This window comes from Phyllostomus discolor, chromosome 12, assembly GCF_004126475.2.
Source record: "Phyllostomus discolor isolate MPI-MPIP mPhyDis1 chromosome 12, mPhyDis1.pri.v3, whole genome shotgun sequence".
Classification (NCBI taxonomy): Eukaryota; Metazoa; Chordata; class Mammalia; order Chiroptera; family Phyllostomidae; genus Phyllostomus; species Phyllostomus discolor.
In genome coordinates, this window is record NC_040914.2 from 64,947,666 (window position 1) to 64,965,128 (window position 17,463).

The window sequence follows — 17,463 nt, forward strand, 5'->3', positions numbered from 1 at the left end:
GCTCACCTGGGAGCTTGTTGGAACGAGAGTCTCCAGCCTTACCCCAAACCTGTGAATCAGAATGTGCATTTTCACAAGATCCCTGGGTGATTTGTGTGCTTAAAGTTGGAGAAGCACTGGCCCAGCAGACCCTACAATCGGTTTCTAGCCTTCTTCAGCCATATTTGGGGTGAAGTGTGTCCTGTTTGGTAGGTCCCTTAGAGTGCAATAGCCCTGCTTTATCCACAGGGGGTGCGTTACAAGACCTCCAGTGGATGTCTGCAGCTGCGGAGAGTGCCAACTCCTGTATGTACTGAGTTTTTTCCTGTACGTACCTGCGATGACGTTTAATTTATAAATTAGGCACAGTAAGAAATTAACTAATGGGTCTAATAATAAAATAGACCCATTATAGTAATATACTGTATAAAGTTATGTGAATGTGGTCTCTCTCAAAGTATCTTTTTATACTACACATGTAACTTGTATTCACTGGACAAAGGGATGAACCATGTCCCCAGCCAGACAGCACAGAGTTGTATCACACTACTCAGAACAGCACGCAATATAAAACTTACAAACTGCTTATTTCTGGGATTTTCCATTTACTGTATTTTGCCATGTATAATGTGCACCTTTTTGCCCAAATTTTTTAGGGAAAAATAAGGGTACCCATTGTACATGGGTATAATGATGACATACGTGGGTATAATAATGGGCATGATCTCATGTATAATGTACACAGAAACTCGGGCACGCGTTACACACGACCAAGCACAGTGGTGTTTTCAGGGCCCAGTTCACCACAGGTAACTGAGACTGCGGGATGCGAAACCAAGGGTACGGGACCACCTCACAGTTGTGGGACTTAGGACTTCAACATGCAAATTTGGGGGGAGATAATTCAGTCCCTGACAGTGGTTTTTTAAAAAGTGATCACATGTAAAGTGCTCTTTGCCTGGTTTGTGGGGAGGAGGAGAGAGAAGCTTCCTTTTGTTGGGCCATTGTACACCCCTCATCTCATTTAGTTTGCATGACTGCCCTCCCAGCTGGGTAGTGCTACCCTAGTTCACACGTTTGGAAACAGTGGCTTCTTGAGGTTTCACAGCTAGACCCTACGTAAAAAACCCAGGTTTCACCTGTCTCAAAAGGCTTCCCTCTCACAATGAGTAGTTTTCTCTACCAGAAAGGGGAGCCACCTCCCTGCAGAGCCTAAGGACAACCATGTGATGGGGCCAGTGGGTGAGAGCCGGGGTGGAGTGAGATGCAGACACAGAGGCAGGCAGGGCTTCCGAAGCAGGTGAGGACCCTGGGCTTCAGGCCCACTGCAGCTGGAAGCAGGTGAGGACCCCGGGCTTTATTCTCACTGCAGCTGAAAGCCAGCAGAGCACGTTAGGATGGAGAATGGCTAACATTTTCACGATCTCTCTGGACACTTGGGGGGAATGTGGAGAGGGAAACCAGTTAGGAAGCCTCCTCTGTAGAAGTCCAGGTGAGAGACAGGCAGGAGGCCTGGGGGTCTGGGCGAGGGTGGCGGGGGCAGTGTAGACAGAGAAGTGCATGGGCAGAGACACGCTAGGAGATGGAGTTGACAAGACGTGTTGGAGGACTAGGGTGGAGGGGAGGCCGTCAGGAAAAGGGGGGAATCGAGGGTGATTCTTAGGAATCTGCGGGAGTAGCTGGGTGGAGGGTGACATTTCCTGAGCTAGGAATCTGAGGAGTGACTGAGTTTGGGGAGTGAAATCAGGAATCTGATGCTCACCTGGGATAGCAACATCATTCATTCATTTATTCATTCACTTTCTTGTTCACTCTGTGTTGAGTTCTCTATTCTTTTTTTCAAAATTATTTTTTAAAAGATTTTATTTATTTATTTTTAGAGAGGGAAGGGAGGGAGAGAGAGAGAGAAACATCAATGTGCGGTTGCTAGGGGTCATGGCCTGCAACCCAGGCATGTACCCTGACTGGGAATCGAACCTGCGACACTTTGGTTCACAGCCGGCACCCAATCCACTGAGCTACGCCAGCCAGGGCTAGAGTTCTCTATTCTTAGCACTAGGAAACCAGCTATAAATGAGACTGCCTTTAGGGAGCTTACAGTGTATGCAGAGCAACGTATTGTGTTAGCAACATAATAGAGGCTACCCTATTTGGGGGTTGTCAGATGGAGACTAGATGGGAGCGTGTAACAGGAAGACCTGGCTTAGTGTGTATGTGTGTGTTGGTAGTATGCTTGTGCGTAGTTTGTATAGTGTATGTCTTGGTAGTGTGTGTATGTTGGTAGTGTATGTGTGGTGTGTGTAGTGTGTATAGTGTATGTATTGGTAGTGTGTGTGTTGGTAGTATGTATGTGTGTGTGGTGTGTGTGTATAGTTTATTTGTTGGCAGTGTGTGTGTGGTGTGTGTAGTGTGTGTTGGTGGTATGTGTGTGTAGTGTGTGGTGTGTGTATAGTATATATGTTGGTAGTGTGTGTGTTGGTAGTGTGTGTGTGTGTGTGTGTGTGTCAGGGAACCCAGTGTGCATATATTTTGATGACCAAGTCTGAAGATGGGTGAAGCCTCACCTCTAATTGAATCGCCTTCTTGATGGTGATGGGTTTGGAGGGTTGGAAGTGCACTTGCAGGTTGCACTTGACTGTGGCGGGGATGATGCCCTGCATCATGGACACGGAGAAATCCTCGCCCAGGTGCTCCAGGCTGGTGATGCACCAGTCCACGGGCAGGGCTGTGACATTGGGGAGAAGAACTATTTTGGATTCTTTTCTGCAGAGAGCAAAACCATTTTGTCGGTTTCAAATGATTTTGATTTATAATGGCAGTTCAGAAATTGTACTTCTGGTTATTTCAGCTATTAGTTCACTAATCAGTATTTATCAGGGAATGGGCCTGATGGTATTGATCAAAAAGGGGACATATATTTAATTTTTAAAATTTCACACTCGAACATCTCCATGGTTGTCTTAAATGCCACTTTTAGTTTTCCAAAGTCCATCTGCCCAGGTGACGGAGCCAATAATGCATACAGTGTTCCACATATGGTGTTCCAATGAGGGATTAAAATTCCTAGTAAGAAAGGGCGTTTTATCTTGATGGCAGACCTCTCAGACACTAAAAACGCAGAGAGATGGATGCTCGGCTCAGCTGAAGGAGCCCTGGACTCTGAATCTTGAGATGAGACTGTGTAACGTGACCAGGATCAGGAGGCGAAATGTGTGAGCCTGTCGTGGGTAGTCCGGAGAGCTTTCACCCCCGCAGGCCTGCTCTGACATGCTCCACACACTTTTCTAAAGGACAGGAGCTTAGGTCAAGATTTTAAAATGGCTCGTTCAGGTTTTGTGGGCTCTTGGTGTCAGGGAACATAGTCTGATCGGTCCTGACGAAAAGGTTGGTAAGACCCCAGGCTGTGTTCCCCAGGAGAGTCTAGTGTGGGAGGAACGCTGCAGGCACCCTGATAAATGGGGCGGTGCGTGCTGTGGTGGGGGTGCCTCTTGCTCTGCCTGGGGGTACCGTGTCCCACACGGAGGTGGCAGGGCCCCCCACTGCAGCCTGGGAGAGATGCTGCCCTTCAGGTAACCAGGAACGGGCTTAGTGCCAAGCCCGTAGTGTTCCTGAACTTTGAGTTCCAAAAGCCAGCAAATGTAGGTACCCAGGCCGTGCCCAGGCCGTTCCCTTCGAGAACCCTGAAGCCCAAGAGTCAGTGTGTGGGTTCTTGCCTGCTGGGAAGGGGGCAGGTGGGGTGGGCAGGGGTCCCTAGGACTCTGAGATCAGACAAAGGTTGAACTGTTGAGTTTGACCTGGCTCTTTGGAGCCCACCACCTCTGTTGGGAGACATTTATTACTAACTGGCTTAAGGCAGTTTTGGGAGCATGGGTCAGAATTCCACCCAGCTCAGCTCTTTATGAGCCGTGGAACTCTCAGCAAATTGCTTAACTCAGGGTCACAGACTGGCAGCCATGGCTATGTCCTGCCAGCAGACCTGTTTGATTTGGCCTGGATCACAGGGTATTTTAAATTGACAAGTTTCTCCATGTGGCTCTATGGGACCCATGTTCCCACACAGCAGATCCAGGACCCTTTCCAGCCAGGACATGGGCTCTCCAGATTGCTTCCGATGTGGTCAGGTTTACCGCAGCCTGTCTTAGGCCCCTTGGCATTCTCACTTGTATCTCCTGCCTGGCCCCTGCCACCATTTGGGTTTGTGACCTCTGTTTTAACCTTTCTGGTCTTCAGTTTCCTGCTCTTAAAAACATGCACCTTGAAAACATTATGCCAAATGAAAGAAGCCAGTCACAAAAGGCCATGTATTGTATGGTTTCATTTATATGAAATATCTAGAATAGGCAGACCCATAGACACAGAGGAGAATAGTGGTTGCCTAGGGCTCAGGAAAGGGGTTGGGGGGAATGAGGAGTGCCTAGTAATGGGTACAGGGTTTCTTTTTAGGGTGATAAAAATTGTTCTAAAATTTGTCGGGGTGATAGTTGCCCAACTTTGTTGTGAACAGACTAAAAACCACTGAATTGTACACAGTAAAAGGGTGAATTTAAGGTGTGTCAATTATACCTCAGTTTTAAAAAAATAAGAATTCCTGTAGCGTTTTGCTAAAGCGTGAGGGCAGCCCTTGGTAGGGGGTCCCAGTTATCACCACCTGAAATTCGAACGGGACTCCTGCTTCCTCTGACTCTGTTCTCCTTCCCAGTTGGTCCACTGCTTCTCCCCGGGGCATGCTCAGTATACTTGGTCTTAGGCCTTCCCTCAGAGGCGGGCGTTCTGCTCTTCCCGGTCAATTAGGGGAGACTAGTGAGCAAATGGAAACCAGATCACTTGACTACTCAGCAGATGGAGGAGATGTTTGCCTGGCCCTCTCTGGGAAGCGCTGCCTGGATTCACCCTGAGTGCCGCATATTACGTAGAGAAGTGGGGTGGATAATCGGACTTGCCAGGGAGGGGAAAAGCGGCTCCAAAGCCGCGCTGTAAGTTACAGCACAGCTCTGGTTTTACTGTTTTCTGTTCTTTCTGGAGCCAGGAGCATAGCAGGCTCTCGGTCCACATTAAGTGCATGAACCCAACCTTGTGCAGTGTATGTTTGTCTCCCTGAGTCTGGCTTCGCACTAATACTGACATGTGAGCATGCACAATGCAGAGCCTATTGCGTGCATTATCTCATTTCATTCTCTCAAGACAGAAGAAGCCATTGAACTCACTAGCCCCGCCTTATGGCCAAGGATGTCCCCTCTGAAGACATAGGAAATGAGTGCAGTGCCTAAAATCTCTGCCACCTACAGGCTGGGACATTTGGACATCAGCAAGTGAAGCGGAGTTGGGGTTAATGAACTAATAAACATGAAAGTGCCTGGCATCCAGGAGGCATCAGCAGATGGTAGCTCAGATATTTGAGGAGGGGGATAGCATCACCTAGTGGGTAAGATTTTAGACCTCGGAGTCAGAAAAACCCAGGTTTGATTGCCATACCTGCCATCTACAGGTTGTGTGACTCCAAGTGTTTCTGAATCTCTGTGAGCCCTAGTTTCCCCAACTGTAAAATGGGTGCTATGGTACTAATTCATTGGGTGGTGGAAAGTTTAAATTAGGTAATACAGTAATGTAATGCATCTAGCACATTACCTGGCATAGAGTAAGTGCTCAGCAAATGGTAACCTATTTCCTGCCTTCACAGTAGAAGCCCAGCTCTAGAGCTTCATGTCAAAACATTTCGAGTAAGCGCCTCCCCCGTACTCCCTGAACAGTGTGGGGAAAGCTGCGTCTCGCTTGGGGCCTCAGAGCTACCCAAGGGAAGTCTCCTCTGTAATTGGGCGTGCTTACTGTGCAGCTGGCGTGGTTTAAGAAGACGGGAGAGAGGAACTGGCCTGCAGCTGAAAGGGCATGGGCTTTGCAGGAGTACGGGGACTTCAGACCCTCCTTGACCTTAGGAAAGGGACTCGGTTCCCGAGGCTGTGGTTCAAATCTGAAAGATGGGATAACAGTAACTGCAGAAGGAGATTGCCTCGAGGAATAACTGAAATACTTAGCATAGCTTGTGTTAGCAGGTAGTCAGCTCACCAGCCCTTGTGTGACCTGTGATTGTCCCTGCGCTGTGTCACAGAGGCCAGGGGGACCAGGGAGGGACCACGGTTGTGTTGCTGAGACTGTAGCCCCATGCTGCCCTTTGGCTGATGACGATTCTAAGGCTGTCTTACACTGCCTGTGGCTTCTCTTCTCCTGTCAGGGAGGGGGTGGTTGGTGTGGCCCTTTGCAGCATGGTGTTGGGGCAGTGTCACAGGCTTGAAGTGCGCCAGCATCGGGGTTGTGCCTTCTGGGGAAGGGTGGGTTCTGCCATCCTGCAGCACCTCCAACCAGTTGAGAATGGAGGCTCCTGACCTATAGAGCAGGGGTGTCCAGCCTTTTGGAGTCTGTAGGCCACACTGGAAGAAGAGTTGTCTTGGGCCACACATTAAATACACAAACACTAATGAAAACTGGTGAGCAAAAAAGAAGGTTTGGAGTAAATTTATGATTTTGTGTTGGGCTGCATGCAGCCCGCGGGCCGCGGGATAGAGGGCCCTTTGTCAGCCAGGGTTTTCAGACTTGAGAGGGAGCCATGCAAAAAGCATGTTCTCTCCTCTGACACATAAAACCGTGGAGTCGGTGACCCTTGCATTAATGAAGGTCCCAGGGATTTGTGAGCAGGAGAGTTTCTGAGCCAAATATTAACTTCAAAACTAGTTCAGCTTCAGACCCCCCACCTGTGGCTCGCAACCTGGAGATGAAAGAGGGGACAGTGTCGTCTTTGGAAAGGAGACTGGGCCTGGCACTGGGGCGCTGGATTTCAGACGTGACTTATGCTGCCACGCTTTGTAGTTGTGCTTTTCCCTCTGCACGTCCCCTGCGAGGCAGGCAGGCCGGCCAGCCAAGCCCTGCTGACTAGTGCTGCTTTGCAGCATGTGGAGAGGGGTCAGAGCACGCCTTCGCCCCTTGGCAGACGCCCCTCAGCTCCGGTGACCTGAGCTGTTCTCAATGTGCATTTGTAATCCCAGTAAAAGTAACCTGAATTATAACACTAAAAGCTTAGGATCACCTAAAATGATATTGATTAACCAATAGGTTAGGTTTAGCTTAGCAGACCCTCCCTCCTCCCCACCCTGGGTCACCGATATGGCAGCAGGGGCTTTGCCTGTGTCTGCCCTACAACTTGTGCCGTCTGTCGGCCTGCTGGCCTTCCCAGATCCGTGCCCAGGTGGACAGTTGTGATTTCTCACTCACTGTGTGCAGAACACTAGACTCAGCGAGGGGGCTAGTGCTAGAGATGCAAGGAATCATGGTTCCGGTCTGTCCTCAAGGACTTTACCAAGGAGCTGTGTAGATGGAAATGTGCACGTGAGAAGGGATTGGTGACTTCGCCAGTGCCTTGCTGGGCACAGAATGAGGGGTCACTGAGTCCTTCAGTGTTCAAAGGAGTGATCGCTTCCTGGGGTGGTCAGGAAAAGCAGGGGGTGGGACTTGAGCTGGACTTTGAAGGCTGAACAGGACGTGGGGCAGACGGGAAGTGTATAAGGAGTGGAGTGAGCTGGGCCCAGGGAGAGGGCGGGTCTGGCTGGAGTGGCAAGTTATGCTGGGCAGCTGGGCAGCGAGACTAGAGAGGTCAGCCTGGCCCTGTTTGAGTTGCCCCAAGTGCCAGGTAAGGTGTGGGCTCGATTCATGGTACAGTCTTCCCGCCGTGGCCCAGGCATTGGCGCAAAGCGCCAGGCCCAGTGCTCTCCGAGCTGACAGTACTGGTGAGAACAAGTTCTTGTGTTTCCCCCTCCAGAGGGGCCATTGTTTCTTTGTTTGCCTTGTTTTCCTGGACACAAAGACTATTCTGCCCCTAAGTACAGGGGTGCAGAGAGAGAGACTTGGGGTGCTAAGACCTCAGGAATTGAGCAGCCATCATTTCGTAGCAGCCTGGGGTGTCCTGAGTAAGCCCTGGTAGGATTTGGGGTTGGGGAGGCCTTCCAGCTGGTGTGGGGCCAATAAGAAAGGTGCTGCTGGGCTGCAGAGTCAGAGGATGTTGAGCACAAAGATCCCCCTTTCCCATGCCCTTCCTTCCAGAGACCCTGTTACCCTGACAAGCTGTCACCCAGCATTAGAGCCCTGTTCCTCGTACTCGTTCACCGTTCAGTCTCTGTAAGACTTGGTAGTCCTCAAAGCTCCCTAAACGCCATTCAGATCCACACCACCCACCATTGCAGATCACTCTGACCCTCCGTGGCTCCTTCCTGCCACCAGAATGCAGTGCTGGTTCCTCTGTCCAGCACGTGGCTGGGAGCAGCTTCTCCAGCCCTGTCCCCACCTCTCCTCCACCTGCGTCCTTTCCTCGGCCACACCAAATGCCTCCTCCATCCTCTGAGCCTTAGTTCATGCTGTTCCTCTCTCTGGGCTGCTTCATCCTGAGCAGCTCCAGAACGAACACCTACTCATCCCTCAGAACCCCTCCCAAATGCTGACCCTCATGAAGCCGTACCTGATTCCTGCCGCTCCAGAGATACTAGTCATTTTGTCTCCTGCCTGCTCCCACTTCACCTTGCACTCTTCACGCCAGAGTCTGGGTTTTTTTTCTGCTTTGCATGAAAGTTCTCTTGTACTTTCGTTTCTTCTCCCTTCACCCCACCCCAGCAGAGAGCCCCCTCTAGGATGGGGAGTGCACCCCACAGGTTGGCTGTAAATCAGGGAAGAGTACCCTTTCCAGTTGCTCATTTGTGACCTGAAACAAGGCGGCAGGCAAAGGGTGATTCCAGGATGGCTTGTGCACTGCTAGTGGGGTTGACTCTTCTTCGGGTCCCGTGCTGACGCCTGGTGGATATCCTCACTCCCACTCCTGGCGCTGCTCTAACCCGTGTGGAGCAGAAACGTGGCCTGGCCTCCTCGGGAGCGCTGTTGGCAGCCAGAGTGCTGGCTGTCGGGTCAGGAGTGGGAGGCACAGCTGCTTCCAGTGGCCGTGGTGATTCCCCCATCCAGAACTCCTCAAAAATAAGGAGACACAGGTAGAGACCTTTGAGGAACACAAGTCATTCTCAGTTCTCAGACTATTCACAAACTCTTTAGGTAGTATAAAATCTCAAATCCAGTCTCTTAGAATTTAAAAAGAGTTTATTGCTGCATTGGCCGGGAATCGAACCCGGGCCTCCCGCGTGGCAGGCGAGAATTCTACCACTGAACCACCAATGCTGCAGATGTCAACAGCTGTGTGAGCACCTCCTTTTAATTTCAGTCCTGAATCTCCTTGTATATATACTGACTCAAAATGTAAGGTCAGGCTCTAATGCTGTCACATCAGCACAGCTGCAAGAACAGAAAGCTTATGTGAAGGCAGGAGGCAGAATGTGAGAGAGGAAGTGTGTGTGTGTGTGTGTGTGTGTGTGTGTGATATGCCTTCAGACCTCAGGGCAAAACCTAGTGCTGAAAGTCCTTCATTCTCAGTAGCAAAAATCACAGTGAGGACTTCAGGTGACTTTCTCCCCTGTGATGTCTCTGATGTGTGGGTCCTCCCATTCCGTGTTCACGTGTGTGTTGAGCTGTTTTACAGTTCTCAGGTTCCATCCAAGCTTCCCACTGGAGACTGGCTAAGGCCAAGGGGTACGGCAGGAGTCCCCTCACTGGTGAAGGGCATAAAGACCTTGGTACCACAGCTAGTAATGCCTCCCTGGAGAGCTAATCTGCTGTCCACACACTCACTGAGCAGGGAAGTGTGGTTAGAGATTTACAGTGCCTTTGGCTGCTGCAGGCCTGGCATGGTTGAGGAGACTGGCTCCTCCAACTGGATCTCTGTGTGAGAAGGAAACCTGCCAGGGAGGGCCAAAAAAAAGAAAAAGAAAACAAAAACAGCATTGCATTGGCCGGGAATCGAACCCGGGCCTCCCGCGTGGCAGGCGAGAATTCTACCACTGAACCACCAATGCTCCAGCTGTTTACTCATACATCATTAGGGATTTTCTCAAGGGGCTGCTGCAGGCTTGGCATGGTGGAGGAGGCTGGCTCAGAGGAGTTCTGGCAGATGGCCTCACCTGGCTGGTTTGTCCAGTTTGGAAAACCAGACTGGTTTATATACAACCGTCCTTGCTGGGCCTTACTGAACTGCTTTGGGAGTAGGGGCCTGTGAAACTGACATTGAGCTTCCAGAAGGAGGCCCTTGGTTCATCTGTAACCCTCAGCCCCTGGGGTGGGCTGGGTGAAATCTCGTCCTATAAAGATAAGAGGAAGAGGCCATTTGTGGAGCCCCTTCCTCACATACTGGGCCCCACTCTCCGCCAGGCCAGTTTTCTTCACCTGTTTGCAGAGTGCCCGGCACAGAATAGGTGCCCCACATAGCTTGCTGTATTAAGGCTTTATCAAACCCTACCCAAGCCCTCATTGAACAACATTTTTGCAGGAGTGGTCACTGTGTCATAAAATAGCACATTTACCTTTGAACAGCTCTAATTACTAGCAGGTTCCTCACCCTGAACTGGAACCACATGGACTAACTGATACCTTTTGGACTTGACTGTCTTTAAATTCTTTGAGCAAACAGGAGAACCCCACTTCATGCCACAGGCGAGCAGTGTACCTGCCATGATGGACCAAAGTGATTAGATAGCGAGTCTAGGCGGCTGCTTTGAAAAGTCTGTAATCTCTAGACTGCCCTCATCATACCTTCATCTGCTACACTGGCGCCGGTCCCTTGTGCCTGGGCAATGGGATGTCTGCCCTCCCCATCCATCTCTGGGCTTCTTACGACATGCTTTGTGAAGGGCACAGTGTCTCGGCCTTTGTGACCACTGGGCTCTGAAAACAGAGACTGGTCCCTGGTGGGCCTGGGCCTCCCTCTGCTCTTTTCCACTATGGGTGGGGCCTGTTGTGGGAGCACCCCTGGGGGACCACAGGTGCCACCCCCTCAGGCCGCCTTCCTCCCTGTTCATCACTCCCCCGGTAGACACCTCAGAGCCACATCTGCACTTCCCTTCCTCTCCCGTACTATATGGGCTTCTAATGCTTTCTGTTCAATTGAAAGCAGTCCCTCCCTCCCTGTACTTTCCCATAGCCTCAGCCATCCCTCAGCCTCCACTTCCTGCCCCTGCTAGCTGTGGTGGTCTCCTGTGGGCATTTTTCAGTCTCTTTCCAGGCTGCCCCAGAAGTACCTAATTAAAACACAGATTTGAGCGTGTCACCCCATTGCCGGAAAATTCACTGCCTCGTCGTCTCTGGCAGCTCCTTCCACGCGCCAGACTCCTCGTCCCTCCCTGAATATGCTTGTCTTTTCAGAACTCCTTGCCTTTGGCCAGGCTCTTCCCTGGGCCAGAGGTGCCCTGCCTGCCTTCCCTTTCTCTGTGCCTGGAAGATGCCTGTTGATCCCAAGGTCTGACACAAATGGCACCTCCTAGGCAGCACAAGAAAGTTAGCCCGTGGCATTTTTCTTGCTTCTGTGGTGTCGTTTTTGCCACACTGCTGCAGCTCCGTTCTTGTTTGTGTGTGGGTCTTATGCATTGGACTGGGACCTGATTCTGCACCATCCCCGGAAATAATGACTCGGACCCAGAGAACCTCTGTGGGCGCCTGAAGGGAGGATTGAGCAAGTGTTAAATGAAGATGGTTGATCAGCTGATATTACTTTGCAGTTTTTGTTCTCCAGCAAGACGTTCACTTGCATTCTGCCAGGTCCCAGAAGTGAGGTAGCTCCACTGTTCCTCGTTCTGTTGTACTCGAAGGGACACAGACCCAGAATAGGGAAACGACTGTGACCCAGTCAGCAGCAGAGCTGGGAAAGGCCTGCTCTGAGATGCCTGATCCTGACTCCTCTTCTAAACAGGTCACCTCTCTCCCTCCTCCCTGCCCCAGGCCCTGAAGCCAGCAGCAGGGGAGGTCTGATTGCACTGGTCCTGCAGCCCCTCTTCCCTCTCTCTCCAGGCTGGTCCGGGAGTTCGTGGCCCAGAACAACACCGTGCAAATCAAGCATGTGATCCAGACCCTGTCTCAGGAGTTTGCCCTGTCTCAGCACCCCCACAGTCGGAAAGGGGGTCTCATCGGCCTGGCTGCCTGCTCTATTGCACTGGGCAAGGTGGGCCTTTCTCCTGGAGGGACAGACACACCAGTCACGGCCTTGACTCTGATCCCAGACCCAACAGGACTTTGCAGACCTGTATCTTATTGTCACGGTCTTGCAGCCTTATTTCCTGGCACCACCCCATCCTGGAAGACCAGCCTACAAAGGGTGTTTAAGTGCAGCCCCACGCAAAGGCCCGAGCATTTCCAAGGGAGCTGGGATGTCAGCTGGGGCTGGGGGCTGGCCCCTTTTGAGCTGTTTCTCTTCCTCCCCACCACAGGACTCAGGGCTCTACCTGAAGGAGTTGATCGAGCCCGTGCTGACCTGCTTCAACGACGCAGACAGCAGGCTGCGCTACTACGCCTGTGAGGCACTCTACAACATCGTCAAGGTGGCCCGGGGCGCCGTGCTGCCCCACTTCAACGTGCTCTTTGACGGGCTGAGTAAGGTGACCGCTCCTCACTCCGGCTGGGCTGAGCACGCTCTACCTGCCTAACTTGACCTTCTGGGACCTTGAACGCTTGGGTCCCTTTTCCCAGACGTGGGCAAAGCAGATAAACACATGGCCGCCAGGGATACTTGTCGGTTCAGTCTCCTCATTTTTTTCTTAAATGGGCTTGTATTTACATTTTTTTCCGTGTCTCTGTTAACTTATCCTTAGTGAATTTAATGAAATATGAGTTCACCACAAACTGGAAGGAAAAAACCTGAGAGTTTGAAAAGCACTAAGCTCCCCTATCGAAGGTGAAGATGGTGCATCTGAATCCAGACCCTACTTCCCCTGCGAGGAGAGCACTAGCCCATAAGCACTAGACACAGCTCCACTTAGAAAGGTGCTGGAGTCCCTAATGCCTCCTCAGCTCCGCTCTCGGCTTCATGGAGCACCCTGACCCCAGGCACCGCACGTCCTGAAGCTCTGCTGCCCTGCCCACTGCACAGTCGTTTCCAGAGTGTCGGCCTCACAGCTGCCTTGGTCCCCTCCAGGAGTGGATAGAGGACCCAGCAAGTTAAGATCCAAAACCCTGAGGGAGGCTGACAGAAAGCGACCACCTGACCCCGAGGCAGCAGGTCGTGCAGCCTCTGACAGGCCCCAGAGACCCTGCACAGAATGGGGGTGCCCCGCATCTCACCTCCTTAGTGGGGTTCCATTTCGCCCACTCCCACTTCCCTGACTGCCTCACTGAAAGAGATGCCCGTTCAGTGTTCCGAGCTGCGCCAGGGCCTCGGTCGTGGTTTCCAGTGGGTATCTTGACCTTCGCCGTCGCTCTCCTGTCTTGTAGCTGGCTGCTGACCCAGACCCCAATGTGAAAAGCGGATCTGAGCTCCTGGACCGCCTGTTAAAGGTATCTGGACTTGGTTTCCACTTCGCGGTTGAGAATCTGTTTCTTGCATCTGTCTGTACAGCTTATAAATTCTATCACTGGGAACACTCTTCCTAATTTACTTAAACACAGTAAAATTGGCCCTGATGTACAGTTCGATGGTGAGTGTGTAGACTTATGTCACCAGTGCAGTCAGGATGCGGAGCTGTTCTATCCCCTGTTTCCCCCTGTGGCTGCCTGACCCCACAGCCAGCCCTGGGCCAGTACCTCAGCCAGGTCAGGCAGCCCCTGGCTCTGGCTGTCACTCAGCAGCTCACGTGCCTTTGACCCACAGGACATCGTGACGGAGAGCAACAAGTTCGACCTGGTGGGCTTCATCCCCTTGCTGCGGGAGCGGATTTACTCCAACAACCAGTACGCCCGGCAGTTCATCATCTCCTGGGTAAGGGTGGCCCCATGACACTTCCTCGGGCCATGACGAGCCTCTGGTCAGTCACACCTGTCTCTGGCACGCCCTGGGCAGCCCCGCAACAGCTTCACATCATCCTTGCCATAGGCAGTGACACCAGGTGATCTGAAAGCACACATCTGTTCAGCTCTTCCCCCAAAGCCCATCCTGGTTGCCCCTGACGAGGACGCAGTTCTTCTTTTTTTCTGGCAAACCCTGGTTTCCCTTTGAAGCCAGTAATGCTGCTTCTGGCAGTCACACCTCTCCTTGCTCTGTCTATCCTTTCCCATGGACTTCCTTCTGCCTGTGGCGTCTAAATTTCCTTGCAGTTACATTACTGTGCCCCTGCACTTGTAACCAAAGCAATAGCTGCTAGCACCCCTCCCCCCCACGGGACACCTGCAGTGCCATGAAACGCTGCCTCGGCGGGGCCCCTGTCGCCGCCCAGGCCCAGCAGACTGGGGAGGAGGCGGCGCGGGTTCTCGGGCTGGCCGATGTAACTGTCCCTCCCGGTTTCTTCCCCTGGGTCAGATCCTGGTTCTGGAGTCCGTGCCAGACATCAACCTGCTGGATTATTTGCCAGAGATCCTGGATGGACTCTTTCAGATTCTGGGCGACAACGGCAAAGAGATTCGGAAAATGTGAGTGGAGGGAGGGGCAGACAGCCGCCCCGTCCTGGGCCCCTGGGTGGGTGCACACAGCCCACACCAGCAGACGGGCGGCAGCCGCAGAGCAGGGAGTTCCCTCTTTTCTTCCCGGCTTGTGTGCTTCCCACCACGGAGAGCTAAGAGCTCATCGACCTCCAGCCCCTGAAAAACATCCATCTGACAAGTTCAAAGTATAGTCCCCTTTGTGTGGAAGCTCCCTCAGCCCTGGCTGCTATGTCCCTTCTCCTCCTCTCATTGGCAGGTGTGAAGTGGTCCTTGGAGAATTCTTGAAAGAAATTAAGAAGAACCCCTCCAGCGTTAAGTTTGCGGAGATGGCCAACATCCTGGTGATCCACTGCCAGACCACGGGTGAGTACGTGAAGGCCCCACGGCCACTGCTGCCTCCTCAGAAGCAGCTTTCCCTCTCACCGTCTGGGGAAGAGTCCTGGCAGGGGTGTGAACCAGTACGGCACTGGGTCCCAGAGCGCTGGAGCGCTGGGTCCTTGTGAGATGGAAAGTCAGGTTCCCTGTTAACATGGATGCCCTTTCGCTTGGTCTGACCCTGGAGGCCTCTTGGTGGCAAGCTCAGCCTTAGCACCATGAATGAAATTACTTGGAGGTTAGGATTGTGTTTCTGTTAGCTTCTGCTGAGCATCAAACCACCACAAAAGGTAATTGCTCAACACAGCAGTCATTTATTAGTGGTCATGGGTCCGAGAGTCCTGGGCGGCTCAGCTCACCTGGGTGAGGTGTAGCTGGCCTTGGTCATGCACCCACAGTCAGCTGGAGGGTAGCTGGGGCCAGGTGGGCAAGGATGGCCTCACTCATGTCTGGCAGTTGTCTGGCTGTCACCTAGGGCAACAGGGACAACTGGTCCACGTGTCATCATCCCGCAGGCCAGCCCAAGTGCACTCATGTGGCGTCAGCGAGGTCCCAGAGAGGTGGTAGAAGTGAGCAAGGCCTCTGGAGGCCTAGGCTCGAACCAGGCACACCATTGCTTCCACTACCTTCTTGTTGTCCAAAGTGGCAGGGCCAGCCCAGGGTTAAGGAATGTGCAAGCTCCCACTTGAGGAGGGAAGCTGCAGAGCCCCATCGTGGGGGGGCACGGACACAGAGGGGGCTAGAGAATCATGGCTACTCTGGCAATCTGCCACAGCCTCTTCCATTCCATTCTGACACTGCGTGTATCTTTGGGAGGCAAGAAGCAAGGGCGAGGAAGTATCGGTGAGGCCAGCAGCAGTGCAAGCCCTCAGGTGCCCCCGTCGCATCCTGTGGGCATGGTCAGTGGGAGGGAGCACTCCAGCTGCTCACGCTGATCCTCCTAGAACCTGCCCCTCCCCCTTCCAGATGACCTGATCCAGCTGACAGCCATGTGCTGGATGAGGGAGTTCATCCAGCTGGCCGGCCGCGTGATGCTGCCCTACTCCTCCGGGATCCTGACCGCCGTCTTGCCCTGCCTGGCCTACGATGACCGCAAGAAAAGTATCCTTTGCTCTGGAGAAAGGACACAGGACTAGCCCCAAAGGGGCCTGTGAAGTTACGGGACCCTGGAGTGGGGGGTGGGGCTCCCTTAGGATGCAGTATCTCCACGTAGTTCCTGGGATTAAGGGAACAAGAGGCATTGCTGAACATGGACTGGGAGAGCCAAGACAGTGCCAGGGACACGGAACAAATGCCACTGTCCCCAAAGTGCACCTGGTTTCTTACAGATCTGGAGCAGCTCTCCTGGGCCCCACAGTTCCAACCCCCGAGCTCACACTGCCCAGCCCTGGGTGGGGGGAAGCCTGTCGGTGGGAGGTCCACTAAGAAGGAGCCCTACAGGAAGACACAGGAGCGTCATGAGGGGACAGCAGTGTGGCAGGAGGACGTGGACTCTGTTCAGACCACCTGTCTGCCCACTAGCACGCCTCTGAGGAGTACCGAGCCCTGATCAATGCCAGGGACCTGGGTTTCGGGAAAACCCCGGATGGACTGCTCCTTACATCAGTGCCCTCAGACATCAAGGAGGCAGCCAACGTGTGCAACCAGAGCCTGATGAAGCTGGTCACCCCTGAGGATGACGAGCCTGACGAGCCAAAGCCAGTGGTGCAGAGGCAGGCAGACCCCAACCCCGACGACTCTGTGGCCAAGCAGGAGGGGACAGGCAGTGGTGAGTAGGCTCTGCCTCCTGTCCCTCGCCTCCCAGGGAGAGCACCATGGAGCCAGAGATCATGGTTGACATTGACTCAAGTTGGAGCCTCACTAAACTACTTTCCATATGTTATCTCATGACAACCCAATAAGGTAGGAACTGCTACTATCCCCATTCTACAGATGGACACAGGGAAGACAGATGACAGGACCAGGATCTGGCATCTTCTAAGTAGCAGAGTTGGGATTTGAACCCTGGCAGTCTGTCTACAGAACCCACACTCTTAACCCTACTTCTTCAAAGACCATTACTCTTTTCCTTAATTTTTTTCTGGGCTCAGCTACAGAAATAGTTGTTTTCAGTACGGGAAGGTTTGGAGCGTGGCAGGAATGCACGTTACAGGGTCACTTGAATCTTTAAGGCTAACAGACGGAAGTCTGGAACTTTCCCCAGGAGCCAAAAGAATTGCTAAGGCCGTTCTCCCATTGTGAATCTCAGGCCTCTGTTTAGAGATCTGAGGAGAATTTCAGGCACGCGTGCCTCATGGGCCTCCTCCCAGGGGTTTGGCATGCTGAGTTGTTCAGGTGTCAGGTTACAGCTGTGACTTGGCCACTGGGAGCCACAGTAGCAAAACAGCTGGAGGCAGAGCAGCACCCAGCTGGAGCATTGGTGGTTCAGTGGTAGAATTCTCGCCTGCCACGCGGGAGGCCCGGGTTCGATTCCCGGCCAATGCAGCAGCTGGAGACTTTTTGGCAGCTCCTTAAGAGAAAAACTTGGGGAGTTAAGTTAGTATGGGCCTCCTAAGGCAGGAGCTTTCTTACTGAGCGATATAGAAGAATCTCAGGCATAGGTATATTTTATGAGCTTTCACTGATCTATGAGTA

At 52.6% G+C, this 17,463-nt stretch overlaps 1 protein-coding gene and 3 non-coding genes across 6 annotated transcripts in view; 2 read left to right on the forward strand and 2 right to left on the reverse strand.

The window, feature by feature from the left end:
- Positions 1-17,463, forward strand: part of VAC14 (VAC14 component of PIKFYVE complex) — a 93,413-nt gene that overhangs the window by 2,738 nt on the left and 73,212 nt on the right. For all 3 annotated transcript variants that reach the window (XM_036012188.1, XM_036012189.1, XM_028501824.2), the window contains exons 2-9: positions 11,896-12,046; positions 12,312-12,479; positions 13,312-13,374; positions 13,688-13,795; positions 14,333-14,442; positions 14,711-14,817; positions 15,796-15,930; positions 16,445-16,597. In XM_036012188.1, coding sequence (XP_035868081.1) covers positions 11,896-12,046; positions 12,312-12,479; positions 13,312-13,374; positions 13,688-13,795; positions 14,333-14,442; positions 14,711-14,817; positions 15,796-15,930; positions 16,445-16,597 — 995 coding nt within the window. The remainder of the gene's footprint in view (positions 1-11,895; positions 12,047-12,311; positions 12,480-13,311; positions 13,375-13,687; positions 13,796-14,332; positions 14,443-14,710; positions 14,818-15,795; positions 15,931-16,444; positions 16,598-17,463) is intronic.
- TRNAG-GCC lies at positions 9,110-9,180 on the reverse strand. The gene has a single exon. It is a non-coding gene; the product is annotated as a tRNA-Gly (tRNA).
- TRNAG-GCC lies at positions 9,841-9,911 on the reverse strand. Its single transcript has one exon. It is a non-coding gene; the product is annotated as a tRNA-Gly (tRNA).
- On the forward strand, positions 17,243-17,313 carry TRNAG-GCC. Its single transcript has one exon. It is a non-coding gene; the product is annotated as a tRNA-Gly (tRNA).